Genomic DNA, 26,993 nt, shown 5'->3' on the forward strand with positions numbered 1-26,993 from the left:
GCCATATTCAAGAAATTAGATATCTTCCATTTTACTACTACTACCTCCAGCAATCAAATTCCCTCCGTATAAACTCATAGTTCGTAAGTCACGGTCTGAAGCTCGTAGACCTTCACGATCGCCAAACTGGATAGGTTGGGTTTCGGTTCCAATATTCTTCGATGGATGCAATCCTATCTCTACAATCGACGACTGGCAGTTAAAATCAATGACAGTCTATCGCAGGAGTTCTTTGCTTTTTCCGGAATACCTCAAGAAAGCCATCTCGGTCCACTGATTTTCCTTCTTTATTTCAACGATGTAAATTACTCACTGGAAGGCCCACGACTATCTTTTGCTGACGTCTTAAAGTTTTTTTTTCCATTTTTTCAAGGTGGTGCGAGATCTACCGAATGTTTTTAAACGTTAGCAAATGCTCTATTACCACATTCACTTGTAAAAAATGACCTTTGCAGTTTGATTATTGCCTGCATGATTCAGCGATTGAAAGAGTCATTTGTGTCAAGGATCTTGGAGTTTATCTAGATGAACAAATGAATTACAAGCAGCATATTGGTTACACAGTTACGAAGGCTTCTCTTTGTTTGGGATTTGTTATGAAAACTGCTAAGCGCTTCACAGATATATACTGATTGAAGTCGCTGTACTGCTTACTTGTTCGCTCGGTGAAGGTCCCGTGTTGGCCTCCCGTTGAACGATTGATTGGACGTTCATTGGATCAATCAATCCAACGCATTGGACCAATGACGAAGGACCACAGTTGAACGTTTTTTTCTATAACGAATGCATCAGCAGGTTATTACTACTGTAGGTTTTGTTTACTCATTTATTTATTTTTCTCAATTTATATTTCATTAGAATTGTATACAAACTTTACAATGTCTTATTTTGCCCTGTGTGTTAACAACTGCAACTTTAACCTAATTGTGGTCATTCACTGAGAATATCTGTAATTATTTATAATACACGAGAGTATAACTTTTGAGAAATTATACAACATTATTAATTTATTGTTATGTCATATGTTTATTCATCATCAGGGACCATTGGAGGACAAGTACACACTAAATGCTTATCGCCGTAAAGATCGTCAATTCTTCCAACAGTTGGCCATACTTTAGTTTCAGGCTTAACGAATGGCTGCAACGAGAAGAAATATATTAGTTTTTGATAAAATAATTGGTATACCGTTGTATCACCGCTGGAAATGCACCAAGCTCTCTGGGATATGGTCGGTTCCATTCAGAAGTGATAGTTTGCTTTTGAGTATGCGGGGCCATTTTTAATGGGTTAACACGAATATCCAAGCGACCTTCCTCAATGTCTTGAATTTCTTTACGAATCGATATCATTGCTTCACAGAAACGGTCCAATTCTTCCTTGTCTTCCGATTCTGTTGGTTCTACCATCAATGTACCAGTGACTGGCCATGACATAGTAGGGGCATGAAATCCGTAATCCATGAGCCGTTTGGCAATGTCAACGGCTTCTATATTAGCAGATTTTTTGTAGTCACGAATATCAATAATAAATTCATGAGCAACGAGATTGGTGTTTGGGTCAGTATACAAAGTCTTGTAGTAATTTTCCAGCCGTTTGGACATGTAGTTTGCATTTAAAATTGCAACCTGAGTAGCACGTCGTAATCCACGGCCGCCCATCAACTATAAAAGAAAGATTTATTATTATTATTATGTTAATGGAACAGTTTTGTTTTCTGGATGTTTGTGATTTTGTTAAATTGTATCGGTTGGTCCGAACAGAGGTCAAAATCAATCTATTGTTGTAGACCCTTTTATTTCAGTCTTGAAAAGTTAGTTAGTGAAAATAGATTCAGCTGTTTCTGAGAAAATGAAGAGTTCCGTTTTTGAGTTATTGACTACTATTTCCGATACTTTCGGAACCGAAAACTTGAAGTCGGTATTTCAGAAATCGGTTCGTTTGGCCAGCAACGAGTATAACCTATAAATTGAGACAATTGTTAACCGAATTTAGAAGAACTTTTACGTTTTTTGCATTATCGCTCTATATGTCAGGTTGAAATTTCATACACACTACCCAGTATTTCAGGATCCGGAAGCCGGATCGGGATACAATTAATAACTTATGAAAACATAATGCTTTTTATTTAAATCTGAATTTGCGAAGATCGGCCTAGCCGTTTCTGAGAAATTGTAGTGATGTCCGGTTTGGAGCACATGAACACTTTCCCAGTACTTTAGGAACCAGGAACGATGATCCGGTCTACTCAAAATCAACGTATTTGGTCCTCAACTAACCACACCTGCCAAATTTTATTGTATTGTACATTTATTTGAATGTATTTGGCTCAATTTTTCCGTTTCATGTATAAAATCACACTGAAATTCCGGAACCGAAAGTTGTATCCGGATGAAATTCGAATATAGGGTGGTGGTAAGACCTTTCATTTGAGCCTGTGAAAATTGGATGAGTGGTTGCTGAGAAAACTGGATTCATTTTTTTAGTTCATTTTGCACCTTTTACCTCGTAACTCTGGAACCGGAAGCCGAATCTAGATGCAATTCAATATGAAGCTATGGGACTATAAGGCCTATCTAAGTTGAAGAATATCGATTAAGCGGTATCCGAGAAAATCGAGTTTATTCTTTCTTAATTTTTTTTGCACATTTTACCCTGCTACTTTCGAACCGGAAGATAGTTCCGGGTAAAATTCAATATGAACCAATGGGACGAAGAGACTTTTCGTTTGAATCTAAGTTTGTTAAAATCAGGCCAGTCATCTCCGAGAGAATCGAGTGCATGGTTTTGTTCCATACACACATACATACACAGACATTTTGTGTACTCGACGAACTGAGTTGAATTGTATATGGTGAAGTGTGAGAGATGTCGCACTTTTCTATAAATTCACATAAAATGAAAAGGAAGCAACGAACCGTTGTTGTATGTTCACATTCGCGCTGATATCACTTGATGTACCGAGATGATATGCATATCACGTCGAAGTGTTCACATATGAACGATATGATATCGTTTGACAATTAAGTTGTCATTTTGAATATCCTCATTAGAAATAAGGTCAGTAATATTACCTTTCTCTTTTGAAATAATAATAATCAATAATTGAAGTTTCGTATTTATCGGTCTCCGAACGCCACTATTCGTTGATAAAATCAAAATTATAATGATTGTTTTGTTGTCACTCCCAAAGTGACGTTAATAAATGAGTGCATTCAATGCCATTATCCGTACTGCTAGTTGCGATTTTTGACAACTCGACATGATATCGTTGTATTGATTTTATTTGAACGATTGTGTTCGCTCTAGTCCTGTACTGTTAATTCTCCGTACGAAATTCAAGTAAATAGCGGTAATATGGTTGAAACTGATGCATGAAACATGCTTTGTGATTAGATTTTTATTATTGTCGTTATAATAACGATAACGAATGGAACCTCAACGCAGTAATAGAACTTAGAGTTCGAATAAAAGTTCGTGTGGGAGCGAAAGAGCGAGTAGGAGTTTTCATGTGTGTAATAATCAAAGAGTAAGAAACAGCAAGAGTGCGAGAGTGGAAGAGCAACAGGTGCAGTAGGAGTGTGCATGTTTGTCTGTACACGAGTGAGTGAGTGAGGGCCAAAAAGAGAAGAACTGAGGTAGAGAATGTTTGATCGTCACTAACCAGTTAAGAATGCCGTAGAGCAATCATGCGAAAAAAAATGTGTGTGGAGCACCCTCACAGGGGAGTTTTTGATGTTTAGGTGGCACATGAGAGAGCAGAATGTGTGCAATTTGAATGAGCTTAGCAACACTGGTAAAGAGGCCGAACACGAGTCTGGTGAGAAGGGTCGACAGGATAAGGAGAATCCTGACAAAGACCGACCAGACATGGAGCGGCCCTGGCTCAAGGTGACGGGAAGAAAAAGAAAGAAGTCCCCATAGAACGCGAAAGATAGGCTAAGGACAAAGGGGAAGCCTTGCTGGTCAAAACAGACAAGAAGAAAACGCCGACGTCCTCAAGGCAATGCGGAGCGAGGCTAAGTTTGCCGACCTTGGAAAGGAGGTTCGCTCTATTAGACGTATTAGAGCTGGCGAGATGTTGCTAGTGCTAAAAAAGGAGCAAAATCGATCGGACCAGAATTCGGGGCACTAGCCCAGCGAGTTGAACGAGGTTGAAGTGAGAGCCTTGCAAAACAAGGTGCCACTTCAGTGTAAACGGCTAGATGAGATCGCGAGAGACGAAGAGTTTACTACGGCCATTAAGAAGCAAGGAGGGGTAGACGTCCCATCGGAATCCATTCGCATGAGAAAAAGACCCCATGACATTCAGGTAGCCACGTTTAAGCTATCAGTCATGGATGCTAATAAGGTCCTAGAAGTGAGTAAACTAGAAGTTGGTTGATTGGTTTGCCCAGTGACTGCATAGCAGCCGCCGGTGGTGGATATGTGCTTCAGGTGTTTCGAATCGGGCCACAAGTCATGGGACTTCAAAGGCCCAGACCGGAGCAACCTATGTAAGCGTTGCGGTGGCGAAGGCCACAAGGCGTTTACTTGCAACAAAACACCACGGTGTGTGATCTGCGCTTGCAAGAAGAAGACTAAAAATCACGTCATGGGTGGCTCCGTCTGCCCCTTCGGCGGAGGAAGTAAGACGGCCTAAACCTAGCGCAGGTAAACCTCAACCAACCTGGTATTGGGGAACGACGGTGCCAAAAGTACCTTCCAGCGGAACGGAGTTCAGTCGTCTGTCGACGTGACTTTCTGCAGTTCCGGCCTGGCCGGAGACTTAAACACACAGCGAACTTAGATGGGGAAGAGTTAGTAGCCGTCCTGACACGGGCGTGCGACGCAACAATGCCGAGGAAGGCACGACCGTGGAACAACAGACGACCGGTCTACTGGTGGAACGAGCAAATTGCAGACCTTCGAAATGCAATGTCTTGGCATTACATTCCTTTTGTGGAATTTGACTTTTCTATTTCAACAGACTTCGCAGCCGATTCTTAGTGTACAGAATCATTGCATGGCTAGTACTATGGATCCTACTGACACTAAGAATCCTTCCAGGTCGGGGCATGAACATACGACAACTGGCTTGTGAAACCAGTGACCTATGCATTGAACGGCCAGATCGAGTAAACTTGCAACATATTTACACTGTTCACAGTATGAAAAATAAGCAAATAATTGCGATACACTATCTAGAATTATGAAGCAAATTGTTGTAACCTTCAGTTACTAATATATCATCGTCAAGTGCGTTAACGACGTATTTATAATAATATTTATAGCAAAAGTTTTTTTTGCAAACTTCCGCTTCCGCTCGTCAATTAGAGATTTTGCTTTCTCATATAGAAAGGTTATGCAATAACTCTCTGATATGTCAGAAAGTAAAGGGCAAACGACCTTTGCCTTTACTTTCTGACATATCAGAGACTCGGATGACTCGTATCGCTAAGATGCCTAAGTTCGACTTCTCTGGTAGAAGGTAAAAGTTTAGATACGAGAAGCCTTCTGCTTACTTAAATGACCCTTGTCACGTCTCACTTTTACGCACTTTATTTTTCTATTCCTTGCTCTTTCTTGAGTACTATGGCTCTATGATTTCATATTCTTTCTCCTCTTATAATCTCTAGTTAGTTTGATATCGTTAAAAAACCGAAAAAAATTAATTAGTATAACATACAAAATGAAACAGTGCTTTGCTCGCATAGGTCATCCATAAGAAAACGAAGTGGGTTCACTATTATAAGTCGGAAGTCGAATCCAGATGAAATTTAGGAATTTCACATGGAAACGGGAAATCTTTCATTTGAATCTAAGTTTGTGGAAATCGATCAAACCATCGCTGAGATAAGTGAGAGAGATCCATTTTGCTATATATGACCACTATTACCTGAACCGGATACCGGGAACCAGGATAGTCGGTATCGGTTTGTTTAGTTGCCTACTGATAATGACTATCGTTTTGTGTAGTTTTGACACTAGTTTAGATTTTTTTCAACGTTTTTTGTTTCGCCGGTTTAAGTGACGGTGTACAATATTGAGCACACTTTGCCCTATAACTCCGGAACCGGAAGTCGGATCCAAATGAAATTCAGGAATTTCGTATTGGACCATAAGACCTTTCATTTGAATCTAAGTTTGTCAAAATCGGTTCAGCCATCTCCGAGAAAACCTAGTGAGATTTTTTGACACATACACATACACACACACACACCTAAATCACTGTGCAGCTGGCCAGCAATTGCTGCACCAGTCAGTGACGGAATGGGGCATTGATGTCGCGATTCTCTCGGATCCCTATCACACACCGGTAGATAACGAGAACTGGGTGTTGGACGAATCCAAGACGGTAGCGATCTTGACGACTTCTCGATACCCAGTGCAAGAGGTGGTGAAAACACAAGCGGAGGGAGTAGCCATAGCTAAGGTAAACGGAGTTTACTATTGTATCTGCTACGCTCCACCGAGATGGTCAATAGACCAGTTCACCCGGATGGTCGACATGTTGACCGCAGACCTGGTGGGTCGGAAACCGATGGTGATAGCCGGAGACTTCAACACCTGGGCAACGGCTTGGGGCAGCCGCTTCACCAATAGGAGAGGACAGACGTTACTGGAGGCCCTCGCCAAGTTGGACGTCGTGTTAACGAATGATGGACTGAAAAGTACCTTCAATCGGAACGGAGTCGAGTCGTTTATCGACCTGACTTTCTGTAGTCCCGGCCTAGCTGGAGATCTTGATTGGAGAATTGATGATGGCTACACCCATAGCGACCATCTAGCCATTCGCTACACGATCGGTCACTTGGCGAGAAGCACAAGGAGGAGTAATATTCCCAAAACTCTAGTGTGGAAGGTTGCTAACTTCGACCGCGAAACATTTTGCGACGCCCTTGCATTGGAGGAGCACAACGCGAACCTGAGAGGGGATGAGTTGGTCGCTACCTTGTCACGGGCGTGTGACGCGACCATGCCTAGAAAGGCCCAACCGAGGACCTACAGACCACCGGTCTACTGGTGGAATGAGCAAATTGCACGCCTTCGCGCATCCTGCCTCAGGGCTAGAAGAAGGATGCAAAGAGCTCGGTCAGCGGAGATGAAGATGGAGAGGAACACGGCGTTCAAAACGGCGAAGTTAACACGAAACAAGGCCATCAGCGCAAGCAAAAGAGCCTGTTTCGACCAGCTATGCGAGGGAGCCAACTCCAACCCATGGGGTGATGCCTACAGGATGGTAATGGCCAAAACGACAGGGGCGCTAGCACCCCCTGAACGTAGTCCGGCGAGGTTGAAGGAAATCATAACGGTTCTCTTTCCCCACCACGACACGTCCCCCTGGCAGCCACCTCCGCTACCAGCGAACGAAGTTGTAAAGGTGACGAACGAGGAGTTCCTCACTGCGGCGAGATCGCTCGATACAAAGAAAGCCTCGGGGCCAGACGGGATCCCGAACGTGGCTCTAAAGGCGGCTATAATGACAAAACCGGACATGTTCAGGGAGGTCATACAGAGATGTCTGGACGAGCGTATGTTCCCAGACATTTGGAAAAGGCAAAGGTTGGTACTATTACCGAAACCTGGGAAACCTCCAGGGGATCCATCGGCGTATAGACCAATCTGTCTGATCGACACTGTGGGTAAGCTCCTTGAGAAAATCATCCTTAACAGGCTAACCCCCTTCATAGAGGAGGCAGGAGGACTGTCCAGCCAACAGTACGGGTTTCGCAGAGGCAGGTCGACGGCGGACGCCATAACATCGGTGGTAACCACGGCGGAGGTAGCTATACAGCGCAAACGACGAGGAATCCGCTACTGTGCGGTAGTAACGCTAGACGTTAAGAACGCGTTCAATAGTGCTTGCTGGGCAGACATTGCTGATTCCCTACTTCGACTAGGAGTACCGGAAGGGCTGTACAAGATTCTGGAAAGCTACTTCCAGAACCGAGTATTGCTCTACGAGACCGACGAAGGCACACGTAGCACTCCAATCACGGCTGGAGTACCACAGGGATCTATCTTGGGCCCGATCCTGTGGAATATAATGTACGATGGAGTACTGAGGTTGAGGCTCCCTCTGGGTGTCAAGATAGTCGGGTTCGCGGACGACGTCACGCTGACAGTCTACGGCGAATCCATCGAAGAGGTCGAACTGAGTGCATCACACTCAATCTGCTTGGTGGAGGACTGGCTGCGTAGCAGGAAACTGCAACGCGCACCATAAAACAGAGGTGATGGTGGTAAACAACCGCAAATCGGAACAGGAGGCGTTGGTACATGCCGGAGATTGCGTGATCCCCTCCAAGAGAACACTGAAGCAATTGGGTGTGATGCTTGACGACAAACTCAGTTTCAGCAAGCACGTTGAATACGCCTGAAAGCGCGCATCAACAGCGATCGCGGCGCTCTCCCGTCTGATGGCCAACAGCTCGCCTGTGCGCTCCAGTAAACGAAGGTTACTGGCAGAAGTGGCAGTTTCGATCCTCAGGTACGGCAGTCCGGTATGGGCTTCGGCACTAAATGTGGAACGCAACGCACAGATGCTGGAGAGTACGCATAGACTGATGTGTCTTCGCGTAATCAGTGCATACCGCACTGTATCGAGGGATGCGGCCTGCGTGGTTGCAAGTATGATGCCTATCGGTCTGATAGTGAAGGAAGACGTGGAGCGCTACAGCATGCGAGGAGACAGGAACGCCCGTAGGGACTCCAAAGCCGCTTCTCTACGCAGATGGCAACAAGAGTGGGACAGCTCAACCAAGGGCAGGTGGACACATCGGCTCATACCTAGAGTCTCGAGTTGGTTAGATAGACCTCACGGAGAAGTGAACTTCGGCCTGACGCAATTCCTCACAGGCCACGGGTGCTTCAGATGGTACCTCCACAGGTTCGGCCACGCGACTTCCCCTGTATGTCCTGGCTGCCCAGACGAGATCGAGACGGCTGAACACGTCTTGTTCGCATGTTCCCGTTTCGCGGCTCAAAGGAGTGAGGTACTAGAGGCATGTGGCATAGACACCACACCGGAAAACCTGATCCAGATAATGTGCCACTGCGTAGAGAACTGGAACGTAGTTTCGACCGCGGCATCCCAAATTGCGGGCAAATTGCAGCGGAAATGGAATGCGGATCAACAACAGGTAGCCGCGACCGCTAGCCGAGTGCAACCGTAGCAGGCTTAAGAGGGATCAGCGAATAAACGTCGGTCCGGGAGAACCTTCTTCGCCGGGAAGCTCTTCGTCGGAGTAGTCTAGATCCATTGTCGGGGACTAGACAAGTAGTACGTAAAACTGCTAGGATCGTCGGGGCGCCAGTGAACCGGATGCTATCCTCCAACCGGAATCACTGGATCGACCCAGGCATCCTCTCGGTCGGGCGTTGACGGGTATCGAAAGCGTCGGTTTCGGGAGGGCTTCCTTCGTCGGGGAACTCTCCGTCGGTGTAGGCTAGATCCTTTGGCGGGGGCTAGTCGAGTAGCCGCCACAACACCGATTCGAGTCGTCGAGGCGCCAGCGAACCGGAAGCCATGCTCCAACCGGAATCGCGGGACCGACCTCGGCACTCCATCGGGTGTCCCGTGTGGTGTAAGAGACTCGGTGTCGGGAGATTCTTCTTCGCCGGGAAACTCTCCGTCGGAGTAGTCTAGATCCTTTGTCGGGGACTAGATGAGTAGATCGTCGCGTGGTACCGCTAGGATCGTCTGAGCGCCAGTGAACCGGAAGTCACGCTCCAACCGGAATCATTGGATCGACTTACGCATCCTTTCGGTCGGGTCGTAGACGCGTACCGTAAGCGTCGGTTCGGGAGGACTTCCCTCGTCGGGGAACCCTCCGTCGGTGTAGACTAGATCTTTTGGCGGAGACTAGTCGAGTAGTTCCGCGACGTAGCATCAGTTTTGGGTCGTCGAGGCGCCAGTGAACCGGAAGTTACCCTCCAGCCGGCATCTCTGGACCGACCTCGTCATCCAACTGGTCGATCCCTCGAGAACAGGATGCTGATCCCCATTCTGCATAAATCTGGGGAGGGTGCTGTGAGCACCAATAGCCTTCCACCCCGAAGTAATACCTAGCGGTGGTGCCGGGGAGGTAGGGTTGGAGATCCAAGGTGTTTTAGTGGGTACCCAAGTAACAATTTTTGTTACGCTAGCTTGTTTGTGACTAGTTTGTAACCAGATATTTGAGTGATTGTTACTAACATCTAACCACTTGCATGACTCAAAAAGCGCAGTTTCTACTAGTTGTTAGGTCGGCTAAAAATAAGTTGTCGTTACGTTGTAATGCCATACTGAAATAACTTATCTTTTCATAACTTGAAAATAATTTGTTTTCAAGTAAACTAGTTGAAACTTCGTCACCATCGACAAAATAAATATTGAATGAATCTAGAATACTTTTCTATCATCAATAAAAAAGCACAAGAGTACTTTAAATCACAAACTTGATACAAGGTACAAATTTCACAACGATCCAAATACTGTCGAGCGAAATTCAATTTTATTTAACTGTTTTTTATGCGCCTTCAATCAAAATCTGTTTATAAAGATTTAAAGAATGAACAACAAAATAACCCTGATCAGAATGCTCAAAATTATTCCAAGTAAAGTGATTTCTCATCATTTTAAATATATCATGAGAATTATAATATTATCACAATCGATGTTCAATCCCTATATTACATTCTTCGTGTTTATGACAGTGCATAGAACAAAATTGACTATTCTATTCTGCCTTTCACTATTTTCGGCAAAAAGTAGTTTTGAAAAAAGTAATATCCTGGTTTTATTTACGTTTCATACACTTCTTGAGACTCCATATTGTTTTCGAAATATTAAAGCCAAAAAAGGTTGTTTTGTTTGCATTTTCGTTATCATAACGTTGGGGAAACCCACCGATAACTATCTGAATCAATGAAGAAATCGTGTTATAATCTTATAATATCTAAGTTATTGCTATATAAATTCACAGTAACGATTCACATATACGTTAACGTATTTATAATGGTTTCACAACGGAAAGAAACCTATTTCCAACTAGTAGCTAAAACATAGCTGTAATTAAAGATATGTTAGAATCAAGTAAATATAACTTACAAATGATAGTTAGTTCAATGTTTACGTTATAAAGAAACACTGCTGTCATCTTGTTTTAACCAGTATCACATAAAAAACATGTTCGTGCTCTTGTTGCAACACAGTTGGGCTAAGTGGTATCAAAACTAGTTACGGGTTGCTACTATTGGAGTCAAATAAACTTATTTTCAACTAGTAGCTAGAAGCATAGTTGTGATTAAAGATATGTTTGGATTAAGTAACGATAGCTTATAAATTATGTTTAATGCAATATGACACAAAGATGTTATGAATGGAAACCTAAATAACTATTTCGTAACTAGTTATGTTATGATGAAACATTGCTGTCACCATGTTTTAACCAGTATAACATAAAAAACATATTCGTGCTCTTGTTAAAACATAGTTTGGACTTAGTCGTATCAGAACTAGTTGCGGATTGCTACTTGGGTAGTTCCAATCAACAGTTGGGTAGTCCTGTGGAGAGTCCCATTTCACCTTGAAAAAAAAAAAAAAACACACGCACAGACATTGCTCAGCTCGATGAACTGAGTCGAATGGTATATGACACTTGGCCCTCCGGGCCAATTTGTACTAGTCGGCTTTTCAAGTGATTGCATAACCTTTCTATATGAGAAAGGCAAAAATCCCATCCGAAAATATATCGTTATCTCATTGTATTGAAAAACACAAGCGAATCTCAATTCCTCAATCTTTATTTTTCACTTACAACGAACTGTTACATCTACTATCATACCACATAAGCAGTACACAACTAGTCAATTTTGTCACGAGACGTCACTGGATTAGACAAAGTATTATCTAATTGGTTTTGAAAAACGAAAATTAAGGGTTTACAGAACTCCGACAAGAATTCACACAATCTTCAATTGAATCGTAATTGAAATTGATTTAAAGTAGAGACAAATGAACGATGATGGTGTTTACGCACGTTTTGTTAACCTAACAACGGATAAATTCATTTCCACGCGTTTAATCTAGAAAGACTTGATTCAATCGAAATTTAAAAAAGGCGGGTTGGTAATGTCAGAGACATAACGGGATGTCGTGAATACGAAAAAGGCGGGTGGGTAATGTCAGAGACATAACTGGATGCCGTGAATACGAAAAAACTGACACGCTCCCATCATATTCCCAAATTTGAGTTAGTTGATTGATTGTATGAATTGTGCAAACTTTCCTCTTTTTCACTAATAATTTGAAGCGATGCAACTACATTAAAATACAGATTAGTTACATTAAACAGCTACTATTTTACAACTATATATTCCAAACTTGAAACAATTCCTTTTTAATTTGCTAATATAGGAGGCTAGGTACGACAAATTTGTAGTTTATTTTTATTGAAGCTACGAAGTTCGAAGATATCTGATTCTTCTCGAAATTTCAGTACGAGACAATTGCAATGGCCTGGTCTGAAATGTATCGACGATCTTCGGTATGCAAGAGTCATTGTAATAATAATAATGATAGTAATAATAATAATGATAGTAATAATAATAATAATAATAATAATAATAATAATAATAATAATAACAATACAGATTAACCGGTATATATGGCAACCCTGTTTCGCATGGCTTGATTTCACACGACCCCATACTAGTATAAAGATGTGTTCAACACAGCCCGGTGGCAAGGATAGGGCACTCCAGCAAGTGCTATCGTAGCCAACATCTGAGGCATTTGGTGGGCAATCAGAGCGCTCAGAGTATGGTAAACAAACATTCGAGCATTTCAATTCGAGTAAAATCTTAATTTCCTTATCGTAGTTATGATATTCTGATCGATAATTTGCGGGGAAGTGCTTTGAAGGATACTGAATAAACAAGTAGTTTGTAATATCCAATAAATAGAGAGAGTTAGTAGAGCGGCAGCCAGTAATACTGAATTGACTGTCTAGCTGTGAACAGCATCTCATGTAATTTTTACGCAGAAACACGCACACAGGAGGAACAGTTAAGGGCAAGGTAAAGTCCCGCTCGAACCGTGCTGGTTTGCAGTTCCCAGTTGGCAGAATCCATCGTTTGCTCCGGAAGGGAAACTACGTCGAGCGTGTCGGTGCCGGTGCACCGGTCTATCTGGCGGCAGTGATGGAGTACTTGGCTGCCGAAGTGTTGGAATTGGCCGGTAACGCTGCCCGTGACAACAAGAAAACGAAAATCATCCCTCGCTATCTGCAGCTGGCCATCCGTAACGGCGAGGAGTTGAACAAAAACCCCGTCCTTTTCAGGACGACTACATAACTGTAATAAAGAAATATTTAAGATTGCTTTAAGTTTAGCCAGTTCTGATACGCCTGGAAAGTAGAATGCGTAAATCAAGTGGAAACCTTTGTTCTAACATTTTGTTTTCGGCCGAATACTAAAGTATTCACGACAAAAATACATATTGATCTGTACACGTGGCAACTCTGTTTCGCACGGCATATTTGTATACTAATATAAAGATGTGTTCAACATCATCACTTCCACTTTCGCATTGCCGTTCGTAATTGAATGTGTTAGTGACGGTGCTAATTATTTTAACTTCCATCTTGATGAATCTTTTGGTAGGAAATATTGAAAGTTTAGTTAACTCTTAATGATTATCTGTGGCACTAAAAAGTGCCTTGAATTGTCTGAAAAGTCCTGTGAACGCCTTGGTGGATTTTTCTGCCTTTCTACCGGTTTTCGGTGCCATCGTGCTGACGGTGTCTCGTGCATTCAGAGGACTGCTTTAACTTAAATGACGCTATTTCTCACATCACATTTCATCTTATACCTGCTACTGGCAGCGGTGTACGGACAGCCCCTTTGCCAAAATTTCTTTACTTGTTCGCAGAACGGGAAACAGTGAGACGACAGGTCCTCGATGTTACTCTAGTGTATGTCTTGTTTTGGGAATAGTTGCTCAGCAAATGGTAGGATAAATGAACCACTCAACTTTGATATGGATGCTCTTGTATAGATGCAGACTTCTCGCGTTCTTATTGGCTGGCGCTGTCATGGGTTAAATCAAGCAGGTTTTTCAATAGTGTACTATTGAAAAACTTCAATGGTGTTGCAATACACGTGCAAGTTGAAAATTTTCGATTCTATTGGTAGTTATATTATATAAATCTTTCCACAGATCACTGAGCTATGAGCTTTCAAAATACGGGAAAGGCAAACGCGCCTTATGAATTATCCTCTTTGATACTCGTTTATACCAAACATTTCAGAAAAGTGTAATTTTGAACTATTTGAGAATATGTCACACAACAATTTTATTACAAAATTGTGATCATATTTCCGATGGCAAGTAGCAAGAATTATGTTGATTGATTAGATACATCAGGAGATATTCACGATCAAAAACTTATCACTCTCTCAAAGGGTAAATTTTGAAAACGCGTCTCATAGTAAAGTAAGTCGTATTCACGCTAAAAAAACTTGTTGATTTTATCAGCTACTAAGCATAAAAGCCTTGGCTATGCGGTATTATTCGTTAACTGAGTGTCAATGCAAAAATATTGAATGCGGTTTCGCCATGTAATATGAGCCTTTAACACTAAATCTCCTCACACATCCCAGACCATGTAATATGAATATTTAAGACTAAATCTTTCACACACCCCAGACTACAAGTACTTAACAAAAACCCGTAAAAGCACCCTTCCACGAAAACCTAGAAACCTACATAAAATAAAAACATTACCTACATGAAGCCGACTAAAATGTCAACACTTGCACTTTCCGGTGACCCAGCGAAAAAACGCAGTGGCCATAAAATTCGACTACAGCAACAAGGAAGCATCAAGTTTCAAATCGTTATATCATCGAAATAAAACAGAAAACAAAAACACAACAGCCTGTGTCACTTCCCTCTTCTTCACGTCTCTCATGTCCCACAATCGATACAAGTCAACACTACCTAGAATAACAGTAACTCAAGAACACACACTAATTCAAACCGACACTCACGAGAATAACCCAACATGCCATCGCCCTCTCCTCTCCGTATCACACCCGCTCATGCTCATCAAGAAGCTTCACTCACTCTCTTACCCACAAAATATACAATGGCCGATACGATACAACGAGTCCCATTGGTTAAACCCGATTTACATTGCGCGTTCTAACTCCTCCTCCCGGATTCTCAGAGATCCTAATTGTAAGAAACTAATTAGCTAGGCTAGGAGAGAATAGACTATATAAGTAAACGAATTTATTCAAATAAAGTTAATCCTAATCTTAATCTTGGAAGTTCATGTTTTAATCAACTCTCAGCCACAACGTAGACCTGGCAAACGAGGCGGTTACTGGTTTGTTTGTGAGAGGTCGGTGCTTCCGACAGCGGGTCTGCGGTGAACTCGCAGGCTATGTGGCCGAATCATCTTAGATTCAGTTATGTAGCCATAGCTCCACGTTTAGGAGACATGAAAACAAATAAATATTTTTTGGAAATAGCCAGAATTTGTAGTTTTGTTTATAAGTAATGTGTTGTATTCAACATAACCCTGTTTTGTTTGATTTAGCACTAATGTAAGAGTGATTGGATAGCTAGAGAGATAGAGAGAGAGAGAGAAAGAGAGGAAAAAGAAGAAGTAAAAGGAGTTAGTAGGAAATAGCAGGCCCGAATCTAGAAAAAAAATTCGGTAGAAGTTTCAAAACATGTTGATCGATTTCCATACGTATGAAAATATGTTTAAAATTATTTGAAAAATTACTTTTCTTTACGTTTCGTCAGTGCAGAGCAGTTCAAATTGAACTGCTTATTGCGAACTTAAACAGTTCAACTTGAACTGCTAGACAGGTGTAAAGTTAAAAACACTTATTTATTTGGTACCACATCTTCCCTGACGTCCCGAACGAAAAATGTTTGGTAATATAGTCGTTTGTTGAAAATTGTTCATTCAAGGGAAGAATTTTAATATAAAAATTTTCTGAGTTTCGGAGGAGGTTTGAACCCCTTAAACACCTGTATACGCGCCTGGGAAATAGTTCGTGTTATTTATCAGAGTTAATTTTTTGTGCTATCTAATTATAGATGATTTAATTTTTAGTTAGCGTGTTACAATTGATCGCCTGTAGAAAATGATCAAATGTTAACTCATAATACAAGCAGATGTCTTGACACATGTTTTTTTCGTTGTGAAGAGTAAGATATTGAAATTACCTTTATATATGCCCACGATATCGGTAGTATGGACGAGCTTCCATATGGTCCAGCGCTGACAACTCCAAAGCTTTTATTTTCACACCCACCTAATGGATCAATGACTGGATGGGTGGGAAGAAAAGGAGCCAAATGAGCTTTCACGCCAATTGGACCCATTCCCGGTCCACCTCCACCATGTGGAATACAGAACGTTTTATGCAAATTTAAATGAGAAACATCGCTTCCGAAGTCACCTGGTCGACATAGTCCAACTTGTGCATTCATATTTGCTCCGTCTAAATATACCTGTCCACCATGTTTATGAACCATTTCACATACTTCAACAACATTATCTTCAAAGATGCCATTAGTGGAGGGATAAGTGATCATCAAACAAGACAAGTTATTGGAATGTTCTTCAATTTTTTCCTTCAAATGGACGGTGTCAATAGTACCATCGCTATTGTTCACACGAATTGCTTGCACTTTCATACCGGCCATCTGTGCAGATGCTGGATTCGTACCATGAGCACTGTTCGGAATCAAACAAATCGTTCTATTGCCTTCGCCACGAGATTCATGGTAGGAACTGATTGCTCTTAGGCCCGCATATTCTCCTTGAGCGCCGCTGTTCGGCTGAAATGAAAATTTATCGTATCCCGTGATTTCACATAGGTCTTTTTCTAGTTCGTTGAACATTTGTTTATATCCTTTGGCTTGTTCTAGAGGTGCAAATGGATGAATCTCTGTGAATTGTCGAAATGAACACGGAATCATTTCTGTCGTGGAATTAAGTTTCATAGTACATGACCCTAAAGGTATCATTGAGTGTACTAATGAAATGTCTTTATTTTCTAATTGTTTCATGTAGCGAACCATACGAGACTCGCTGTGATGTTTGTTGAAAATGGGATGAGTTAGAAAAGGGGATGTTCGTTTAAATTGGGTTCTATGAATCGACATAGTATTAGACGCTAAGTCAGCAAGCGTCGTTTCAATGTCTGGACAGTTGAATACCCATAGTAAATCGGCAATATCAGATGTTTTGACTGTTTCATCCATTGCTATTCCTATGGAGTCATCGTCGAAGTATCGTAGGTTAATCTTTTTCGCCTCAGCTCGTGCCTTGACTTCGGTTGTACTCATTCCGTGAGGAATGACGTGTAACGTATCAAAAAATGCTTTATTCAACTGTTCATGGCCTGCTTTTTTCAAACCAGCGTTCACAGCTAGGGCACAGTTATGAATTCGGTTTGATATCCCTTTCAATCCTTCTGGACCATGATAGATTGCGTACATCGCAGACATATTAGCTAGTAATGCTTGGGCGGTGCAAATATTACTGGTTGCTTTATCTCTCCGAATGTGCTGCTCTCTAGTTTGCAGCGCAAGTCTATAAGCATCTTGGCCATCCATGTCTCTAGTAACCCCAATCATTCTACCCGGGATAAGTCGAGTCAACTTTTGTCTACAAGCGAAAAATGCGGCATGTGGACCACCGTAGCCTAAAGGCACGCCTAGTCTTTGTGCTGATCCTATTGCAATATCTGCTCCAAACTCAGCCGGGGGTCTCAGTAAAGTCAACGCTAGTAGATCTGTTGCTACAGCAACCAGTGTACCGTTTTTTTTACAATCAGCTGAAACTTGCTCGAAGTCTTGCACATCTCCAAACGTGTCTGGATATTGCAACAAAATGCCGGAAATATCATGATCTGCAAAATCTATTTCTTTTACTGAACCTACTAGTACCTCTACTTTAAGAACCTCAAGGCGGGTTCTAACTACTGCTACTGTTTGTGGATGAAGCTTCCGTGAAATAAATATTTTTCTACGTTTATTGTGTCGGTGACAGAGACTCATGGCTTCTGCAGCAGCCGTACCTTCATCTAATAATGAAGCATTTGCTATTTCAAGTCCTGTCAATTCCGTTACCAATGTTTGGAAATTTAATAATGATTCCAACCGGCCTTGACTTATTTCAGGCTGATATGGTGTATATTGGGTAGTCCAACCGGGATTTTCGAAAATGTTACGCAAAATTGGATGAGGTACCAAACAGTTGTAGTAGCCCATACCGATGTATGATCTCCAAACTTCGTTTTTATTTGCTATGGCTCGTATTCTATCGATAAGCTCGTGTTCATCTGAAAACAAACAAACAAAGGATCCTGTTAAAATGCATTTAGTTATGCTTTTTTCGTACGCTCGTGTGATTTAATTTGCAATAAAAAAGTTAATGACCGACTTATGATCTAATTCAGATAATATGATACCGATCGCAATTGATATTATTTATAATCTCAAACGAAAGTACATAAACTTACAGACATGGAAAGATGTATGAAACATGAAAGCCTACGTGATGTTTGACGTAGCGAAAAGACGCTTCTATAGAAAGATCGCTTTTGGGAGCTTTCATCGAGTCTGATTTTAAGATATTATGTAGGAGACCGGGGCGAAAATAATAAACCAAAAGTAATCATCTTGCGCAAAAATAGTGCGAAAAATAATATTTTCACTCGGAATGTTATATACTGTTCGAAAGCTACAACCTTAAATCACAAAACGTATTTTTGACATATCCCCACTTCTACGGGCGCAATCCGACTAGGAGTGCACCAACCATGAAATCGAAAATCTCAAAATAGGTGGGGCGAAAATGGTAAGTCACATTTGGACACAGGAAACAATTAGATTGTGTAAATTAGAATTTTTTGCAGTAATAATATCTTACAAAAATATAGTTTTATTTTGAAATTACTGATTTTGTTAAAAAATATGAAAAAATGCAAAACATTTTCTCAGAGTCAATATACCTGAACTTACTTGAAAATATTTTTAGAATTTCCATCGAGCGTAGGTGATCCTTGATTCCACCCAAATCGCGCAGCACCAGGCGCGTAGCCAGAGACAATTTTGGGGGGGGGGGGGGGGGGGATTTAGAACATGGTGATAAATCAACACATGTACAATTTATATCACAATGTTTCCCATGGGTTATAATTTTTTGTTTCGGTGGGGGTTTGAACCCCTAAAACCCCCCCCTGTGTACGCGCCTGCGCAGCATGAATGTGTCGAAAAATAAAATTGAGTCAGGGACATTAGGAGGCTGACACGGATAAGAATATATCATGAAGGGTTGATTTCCTGTGACATATTGTTAAAATATACTGTCATGAATCTTGTTTGAGATTGAAGCTCGACTAGTCCTTTGAAGTTACTAATAACCAGGGGATTCAGTACCTCACATCTTATTAACAGTTGTGATGAAAGCTCCCAAAACCGATCTTTCAATGGAAGAGCTCCGGCCAGAACTTCAAGACTCATTGTATGTGTCGAATGCATGCAGCCTAAGGCAATTCGTAAACAACGATAATGAATTCGCTCAAGTTTGATAATATGAGAGTTTGCAGCGGAACGAAAATAAACGCATCCATATTCCATCAATGAAAGTATCGTTGTCTGATACAATTTTATTAGATTTTCCGGATGATCACCCCACCAAGCTCCTGTTATTGTTCGAAGAAAACTTATTTTTTGTTTTCATTTTGATATCAGATACCTAATGTGTGCCCACGTGCATTTTGAATCAAACCACACCCCAAGGTATTTGAAAGTCAAAACCTGCGCGATCATTTCCATCATATGAATCTAAAGCTGCGCGGGATCATCCTTTTCGAAAAGACGACCAGCTCTGTTTTCGCCGCAGAGAACTCGATACCCAGATGAACAGCCTAAACGGACAAGCTACCTAAGGTATCCTGCAAAGGTTTTTGCAGGTGAACAGCTTTAGGTCCAGTAAGTGAAACCACGCCATCATCTGCCAATTGTCTTAGTATTACTAGTCTTAGGGTTACAAGACAGCTGTGACAGATGTGATTCACGTAAAAGTTTTAGAGGAGCGAACTGAGGCGGGAGACCCATGTATGTTGACCTATCGCCATGTGAAAAATACATGCATTTCTCTGACGAAAGGTTGTGCAAATAATTATTTATAACCGCTGCAAGTCCATGTTGGTGGAGCTTTTTTGAAAGAACATCAATGGAAACTGAATCAAATGCTCCTTTTATGTCTAAAAATACAGATGTCATTTGTTGTTTTTGAGCGAAGGCAATTTGGATGTCAGACGGAAGTAATGCAAGGAAATCATTCGTCTCTTTATTTCTACGGAAACCAAACTGTGTATCTGACAACAACACCAAACTTCGAACAATTTTCTGATGCTGCACAACATTGCGATGGGCATATATGAGTGGTGATTGGAAGCTGGTTTCCCCGGTTTGTGAATGGCGATAACTTTCACTTGTCTTCAGTCAGGTGGAACAACATTTTGCTCAAGAACTTTTTTAACAATTCCATCAAGCGTCTTTTTGCGAGGTCGGGCAGATTCTTCACCAAGTTGAATTTAATTCTGTCCAACCCAGGAGCGTTATTGTTACAAGTGCTGTAGAAAATTTCATCATTGAAAAGGGAAACAACCACGTTTTAAAAATGCCTTTCAAGCATTTTGTTTTGCTTGTTTAGCATTCAAGCTGTCAAAAAAAGACAAACATACTTGGAGAAGATCTGATTTATTAAAATCAAAGACACATTGTTCATTGTTGAAAAAAATTAGTGAACATTTGAAAACGGTCCGTAATCGGATGTTCGGCGAAGCTTCCGTTTGATGTCGTAACAGGAGCGTTGTACGGCATTCATGTCAACTTTGCGAATGCATCTCTTGATTCTACTTACAAGTGGCAAGTGACCAGGAAAATCGGGAAAACCGGGAAAAAGTCGGGAATTTTAGTGCAAATCCGGAAAATTACTAAGACTCGGACTAATCAATGTCCGAGTCTTAGTAACGATTTTCAGCATCATAATTTTCCTAATACAACAAATGAAAAATTGAAGGCAGTTTTGTGTTTGAACTAGAAGTTCAGTACAAGTTTTGAAACATCTTACTGTCCCACACAGGTTCAATGGTGCACAATCCATTGAAAATGGGGCCAACACCTCATGTCTCAACGGTTTTTGTATGCTATTTTAAATCAATAAGAGCTTTCTTAGTTGTCATCAATAACAACACAATGAATGCTCATACTGAAAAATAAGGATAATTTGGATATTTCTGCTGGATTTCTATTAAATTTCGTCAAATATTAGAAAAGGTTCCAAGTGCAAATGACAGTTTCTCTTTGTTTATATACTCTTTCAATTATTACGGCTTATTCTTGTATTTTCCAATATTTTTTAACAGCAGATCGAAAGTTGATAGTTTCAGTCGTTATTCTAAGCAAAGTGTAAGATAGAAGAATTGCCGATAAGACCGTAATAATCGAAAGAAAGAGTAAAGAATGAGGAATTGTCATTTGCACTTAGGACCTTTTTAGTGTTTATCTTCAAATTTCAGAATAAGTATGTATAATGGTAAAAGTAGCATCAGGTAACATGCTTAATATTTTTTTAAGAATTCTTAGGAGTCGTGTTTTTAGTTGCCAGCTAATGATTCCCCTAATTTCACCAAAATTTGTCTCAGGAATGTCAAATTGTGAGAATACTTTATCCACTGTTTGCAAGGAGTATTTGATTTCCTTCTTTGACAGCTGAAATTAGTTTTTCAGAGTTCGTAAGAGGCTGTTCAGTAAATCTATGTTAATTTTTTTTCGAAGATTATCAGCTATAATGAAGATATTGATGTGGACGAAGGTGTAGTCGAAGATTGTCGATGATAGGAAAATCAAATTTATATCATCTCAGTCACTATAGGAATAGATTGTTGTTTTTCCAAAGTGACAAGCGTACATTTTCAGAATTCTAGAAGGATTTTGTTCTCTCGCCAAAACCCAACTCTGAAAGAATACCGTATATGTTATTAGCAATGGCGTGTCGTCCTCATGTGCACGTCGTGCACTGCACAACTGGTCGAATAGGTTCTGTGAGAACTTGTATGCACACATTCAGGTGAGGCTTCAGTGGCTTATGCTTATGACAGTTGAAAACAAATTGCTGTCTCTGTTGCAACGTCGAAACGGTTTTGATATCATACCATATAAGCAGTGCACAACCCGTAAATTTTGTCACGAGACGCCACTGGTTGTTAGAAGGAATCGGGCTTGCGGGTGGAGTTCTTTAGTTCAATCATTTTTAACTTTTAACTTAATACTTTTCCCAGACTATACCAAGCTAAAAAACTATTGGAATACACTAGAGATGGTCAGTCCGCGAACGGTCCAAAAGAACTGGTTCTCCTCGAAGATTGAGTGAACTGGAGTTCTTTATTGAAGAATGATAGCTCTCTATTCTTCTCAATGGAAATAAAAGTAATCAAGTTCTTTGAGTATGTATACAAATAAGTTGCGTCTTTCGGAATGTTTGCTGGTTTGAAGAATGATCGTTGAACACATGCAAAAAGCACTCACTATTACTGAATCTGTTTACTACAAAATATAAAAAACGGGAAATTTTAGTCTGGCGCACCGGGAAAAACCCGGGAAATTGAAATCGTTGATTCACTTGCCACCCTGTACTAATCAACTGTTAGCAATTCGTGGTTCTCCAGTTATTTTTGTACACAAAGGAGCTCAAAACCTCGAAGAAATCTTCGATTAGGCGACACTGAGGTAGATTTATCGGGTTGTGGTTTTTCAGTACAGATGGGATCGAATGGGTATTCAGGAACGATTGTGTTTTTTGGCGCAATGCGATGACGCTTTATCCGGCCAAAACACGTATTGTCCATCAGCATGATTTAAAAAAAACGGGATCAAAACTTTCAACAAACACTCGTTCTGGTACACATCTTGATTGATTGCCAACCCAGATGGCTTGAACCATGGCTTAGAAATGTCTTACTCGGAAATGAAAATGTACAGCATCACTTTCTGTTCAAACTTATGTTTAAACTAATATTTTATGTTCGGATGTACAGTAGAACTATCCTTTGAATAGTATCAATCGTTTGCGGGAATCTGCGTCTTCAAAAGAGGGAAGTAACTTTCGTCGTCCAAAACAAAACTTTTTCCGGAAATTTTTTAATCAACCAGCGGGATTGGGAATTCAGCATTGAAATCTGTGCGTCAGTATATCCCGGGGCTCGTGTCTTCTTTCGGTACTTTATTCCAAGTCATTTCAATGTTTTGCAAATGTACTGGTGAGAACAGTTGAACTTTTTTGTGGCATCCCTTTGACTCAGTGAATCCTTGTTGTTGAAGGCACGAAAAAGAGAACGAAGTCCTTTTGCGTCCATAATTTTGGCTGGTCTTCCACTACCTTCCTTACGAGCAGTTGTTGGGCATCTTAGAATATTGTAAACTGTCGAAGCCGCAACATTTTTGCTTTTAAGATGTTGTATCGTATACTATTTGCCGAGACTGTGCAGTTCGTAGAACTGTACGATGCGCTCGTGAAATACTTCTTGTTTCGATGGCATTTTGAGCAAAACTGAGCAAGCATGAACAAAAGAAAAAATACTATCAGAAAGAGAAGAAAGAGAGCTAACACATACACACTCTTAGTTCATTCTGAGCTCGTTTGCTGTAGAGCATACAGGCCTCGAAAAAATTCCAAAATTTTAGTTGCCACCCGTTATGAAGAAACGAAGTGAGTTTCACTATTGCAGGTACTTCCGAAACCGGAATCAGAATAATCGAAGTTGGTTCAAGAAAAAAGACTGTGATCCATTTTTGTGTCTATGGCTACAATCTCTGGTCGTTAAACAAAAACCGGAAACAACGAAAGCCAAATTAATGTTCGGCCGTCTACAGACAATGATTACCAATTAGAATAGTATTGAGCAAGCTTAGAAATTATTTCACGTTTTATTTCCGGTGCTTCCGGAATCGGGAACCGAGAACAAGCATAGCTAGAATCGGTTTGTTTGGTTGTTTATTGACAATGGCTACAAATTCAAATAGTTTCGAAGCTAGTTTAGAATTTTTTACATGGTTTGTTTCGCCGTGGTAGGGTCTAAATGATGGGCAGTGTATAATATCACATCAGAAATTCCCAGAAATACTACAATTTTCAAAAGTTTAGAAAATAGGTTTGAAGATTTCTGTTGTATAATATTGCTACATTGATATACTACATTTGGATTTAAGTTAGTGAAAATCTATTCAATTATATGTGAGAAAGTGAAGTGAGCCAAATTTTAGTACATTTGATTACTATTGTTGGAACTTCCGCAACCAAAAGCTGGATATCGGCATAGTCACATTCGGTTCATTTAAACATACACTAATATGACCTACAAATTCATTTTCGATTCTGTATGAAGATTTGAATTTTGGAAAAAATGCACCGGTAATCGGACTTCAATAAAATTCAGAAGATCTTTTATGTAATTATCAATGGTTGGTTTATTTGGTTACAGACTCTCATGGTCGGCAAACTAGAGGAAATAACTAGCAAATATAAAGAGGTAGCTTATGAAAAAAAATCTTTAAACTGGAGCAGGGACTTAGGACGAATGAAAATTGGAATATTTTATGGTATCTTGAGACCTTTCATTTGAATCTAAGTTTGTGATAATCGGTTTAGCCATCTCCGAGAAAAGTGAGTGACAATTTTTCACATTTTCAATCCATTTTTTCCACATTTTTGGTGCACAATACCCTGTGATTCCGGAACCAGAAGTTGGATCCAAATGAAATTGTGCAACTTTGTATGGAACCATGAGACCTTTAATTTGAATCTAAGCTTGTGAGAATCGGTTCTTCCATCTCCGAGAAAAGTGAGTGACATTATTTTCACATTTTTGGTGCGTATCACCCTGTAGTTCTGGAACCGGAAGTCGGATCCAAATGTAATTCAGAAAGTTATATGTGGCCGTAAGACCTTTCATTTGAATTTAAGTTTGTGAAAATCGGTTCAGCCATCTCCTAGAGAAGTGAGTTTAATTTTTTTTTACATTTTTACATTTCTGGTGCATATCACTCTGTAATTCCGGAACCGGTAGTTGGATCCAAATGAAATTATGAAACTTTGTATGAAACCATGAGACCTTTAATTTGAATCTAAGTTTGTGAAAATCGGTTCAGCCATCTTCAAGAAGTGACATTATTTTCACATTTTTAGTGTAACAGTTCGGCTGAAAAGTTCGTATCGTTTAATAGAAACACACATTTTTTTTGCCAAAATTCGTTTTTATTATTCAACATAATTGCCATCAGAGGCGATACAGCGATTATAGCGATCTTCCATCTTTTCGATACCATTTTTGTAGTACGATTTGTCCTTTGACTCAAAATAGGCCTCAGTTTCAGCGATTACCTCTTCATTGCTTCTAAATTTTGTACCAGCGAGCATTCTCTTGAGGTCTGATGGAGCCATGTTTCGTCCATTGTTATATATCGACGAAAAAAATCGGTTTTATTTCGATATAACAGCTCCAAACACTGCTCAGAATCATCAATTCGTTGTTGTTTTTGATCGATTGTGAGCTCACGCGGCACCCATTTTGCACAAAGCTTTCTCATATCCAAATATTCGTGAATAATATGTCCAATACGTTCCTTTGATATCTTTAGGGTGTCAGCTATCTCGATCAACTTAACTTTACGGTCATTGAAAATCATTTTGTGGATTTTTTTCACGTTTTCATCGGTAACAGCCTCTTTTGGACGTCCACTGCGTTCATAGTCTTCGGTGCTCATATGACCAGTACGAAATTTTGCAAACCACTTACGAATTGTTGCTTCGCCCGGTGCAGAGTCTGGATAACACTCATCAAGCCATTTTTTGGTATCGGCGGCACTTTTTTTCATCAAAAAGTAGTGTTTCATCAACACACGAAATTTTCCATTTTTTTAACAATAACAAAAGTAGCTTCACTCAAAATGCAATATCTCACAAACTAATAATCAGACAGCTGTCAAATTTATACACGTATCTTTCGAAGGTTGGTACTAACTGAAAATGGTATGGATTTAATTCTAGTGGCGCCCTTTCATAGAAACGATACGAACTTTTCAGCCGATCTGTTACCTTATGATCAAAAAAGAACCCGAATTTTCTTTTTAAAATTCCCGCGCTTGTCCAATCGGTAAACTTTTATTCTCTCAACATTGGCAACACTTTTATACACATTCTGTCAAATTTTGGCACCAGCCGAGAAGCGACGCGTTTCAAACCCAAAACATCAATTAAAATGTGTTCGGCTGATCCATAAGAGATGCCCAACAACACAGCAATCTCTCTAATCGGTACAGAACGATTTTGCAACACATTTTGCTTCGCCGATTCAATGTTTTCTTCAGTAACAGATGTGGTTAGGCGGCCAGGGATCTCATCATGATCCAAGCTTGTACGACCACCTTTGAAGCGTTTACACCACTCGTATGCCTATGTTTTTCCTAGACACGATTCACCAAAGGCCTTTTCTAACATTTTCAACGTTTCGGAACACTTAAATCAATTTGCAACACAAAATTTGATGCACGCACGTTGTTCTAAATTTTCATCCATTATAAAAATCGCCACACGAAAATTTTTCAACTTTTTTGTATAGACGCCAAACAAAAACTAATCGTACGATATGCGTCAAAATTTGACAGAATGTGTATAAAAGTGTTGCCAACGTTGAGAGAATAAAAGATTACCGATTGGACAATCGCGGAAATTTTAAAATGAAAATTCCGGTTCTTTTTTTATCATAAGGTATATCACCCTGTAGTTCCGGAGCCGGAATTCGAATCCAAATGAGATTCATGGACTTCGTATGGGGCCATGAGACCTTTAATTTGAATCTAAGTTTGTAAAAATCGGTTAAGCCATCTCCGAGAAAAGTGAGTGACAATATTTGTCACACACACACAC

At 40.5% G+C, this 26,993-nt stretch overlaps 1 protein-coding gene across 2 annotated transcripts in view; it reads right to left on the reverse strand.

Annotated features, from left to right (window-relative positions):
• Window positions 1–822: 822 nt before the first annotated feature.
• The window catches only part of LOC131440607 (glycine dehydrogenase (decarboxylating), mitochondrial), a 29,540-nt gene continuing 3,369 nt past the window's right edge, over window positions 823–26,993 (reverse strand). Inside the window, exons 3-5 of one of the 2 annotated variants that reach the window (XM_058612041.1) lie at window positions 16,214–18,339; window positions 1,200–1,664; window positions 823–1,140 (exon numbers count right to left, since the gene is read on the reverse strand). In XM_058612041.1, the coding sequence (XP_058468024.1) occupies window positions 1,027–1,140; window positions 1,200–1,664; window positions 16,214–18,339 (2,705 nt within the window). In that variant the 3' untranslated portion in view covers window positions 823–1,026. Of the gene's footprint in view, window positions 1,141–1,199; window positions 1,665–14,599; window positions 15,598–16,213; window positions 18,340–26,993 lie in introns of those variants that run through there. The other variant, XM_058612042.1, reaches the window with a different exon arrangement.

Source organism: Malaya genurostris, chromosome 1 (assembly GCF_030247185.1).
Source record: "Malaya genurostris strain Urasoe2022 chromosome 1, Malgen_1.1, whole genome shotgun sequence".
In the NCBI taxonomy this organism is placed as follows: Eukaryota; Metazoa; Arthropoda; class Insecta; order Diptera; family Culicidae; genus Malaya; species Malaya genurostris.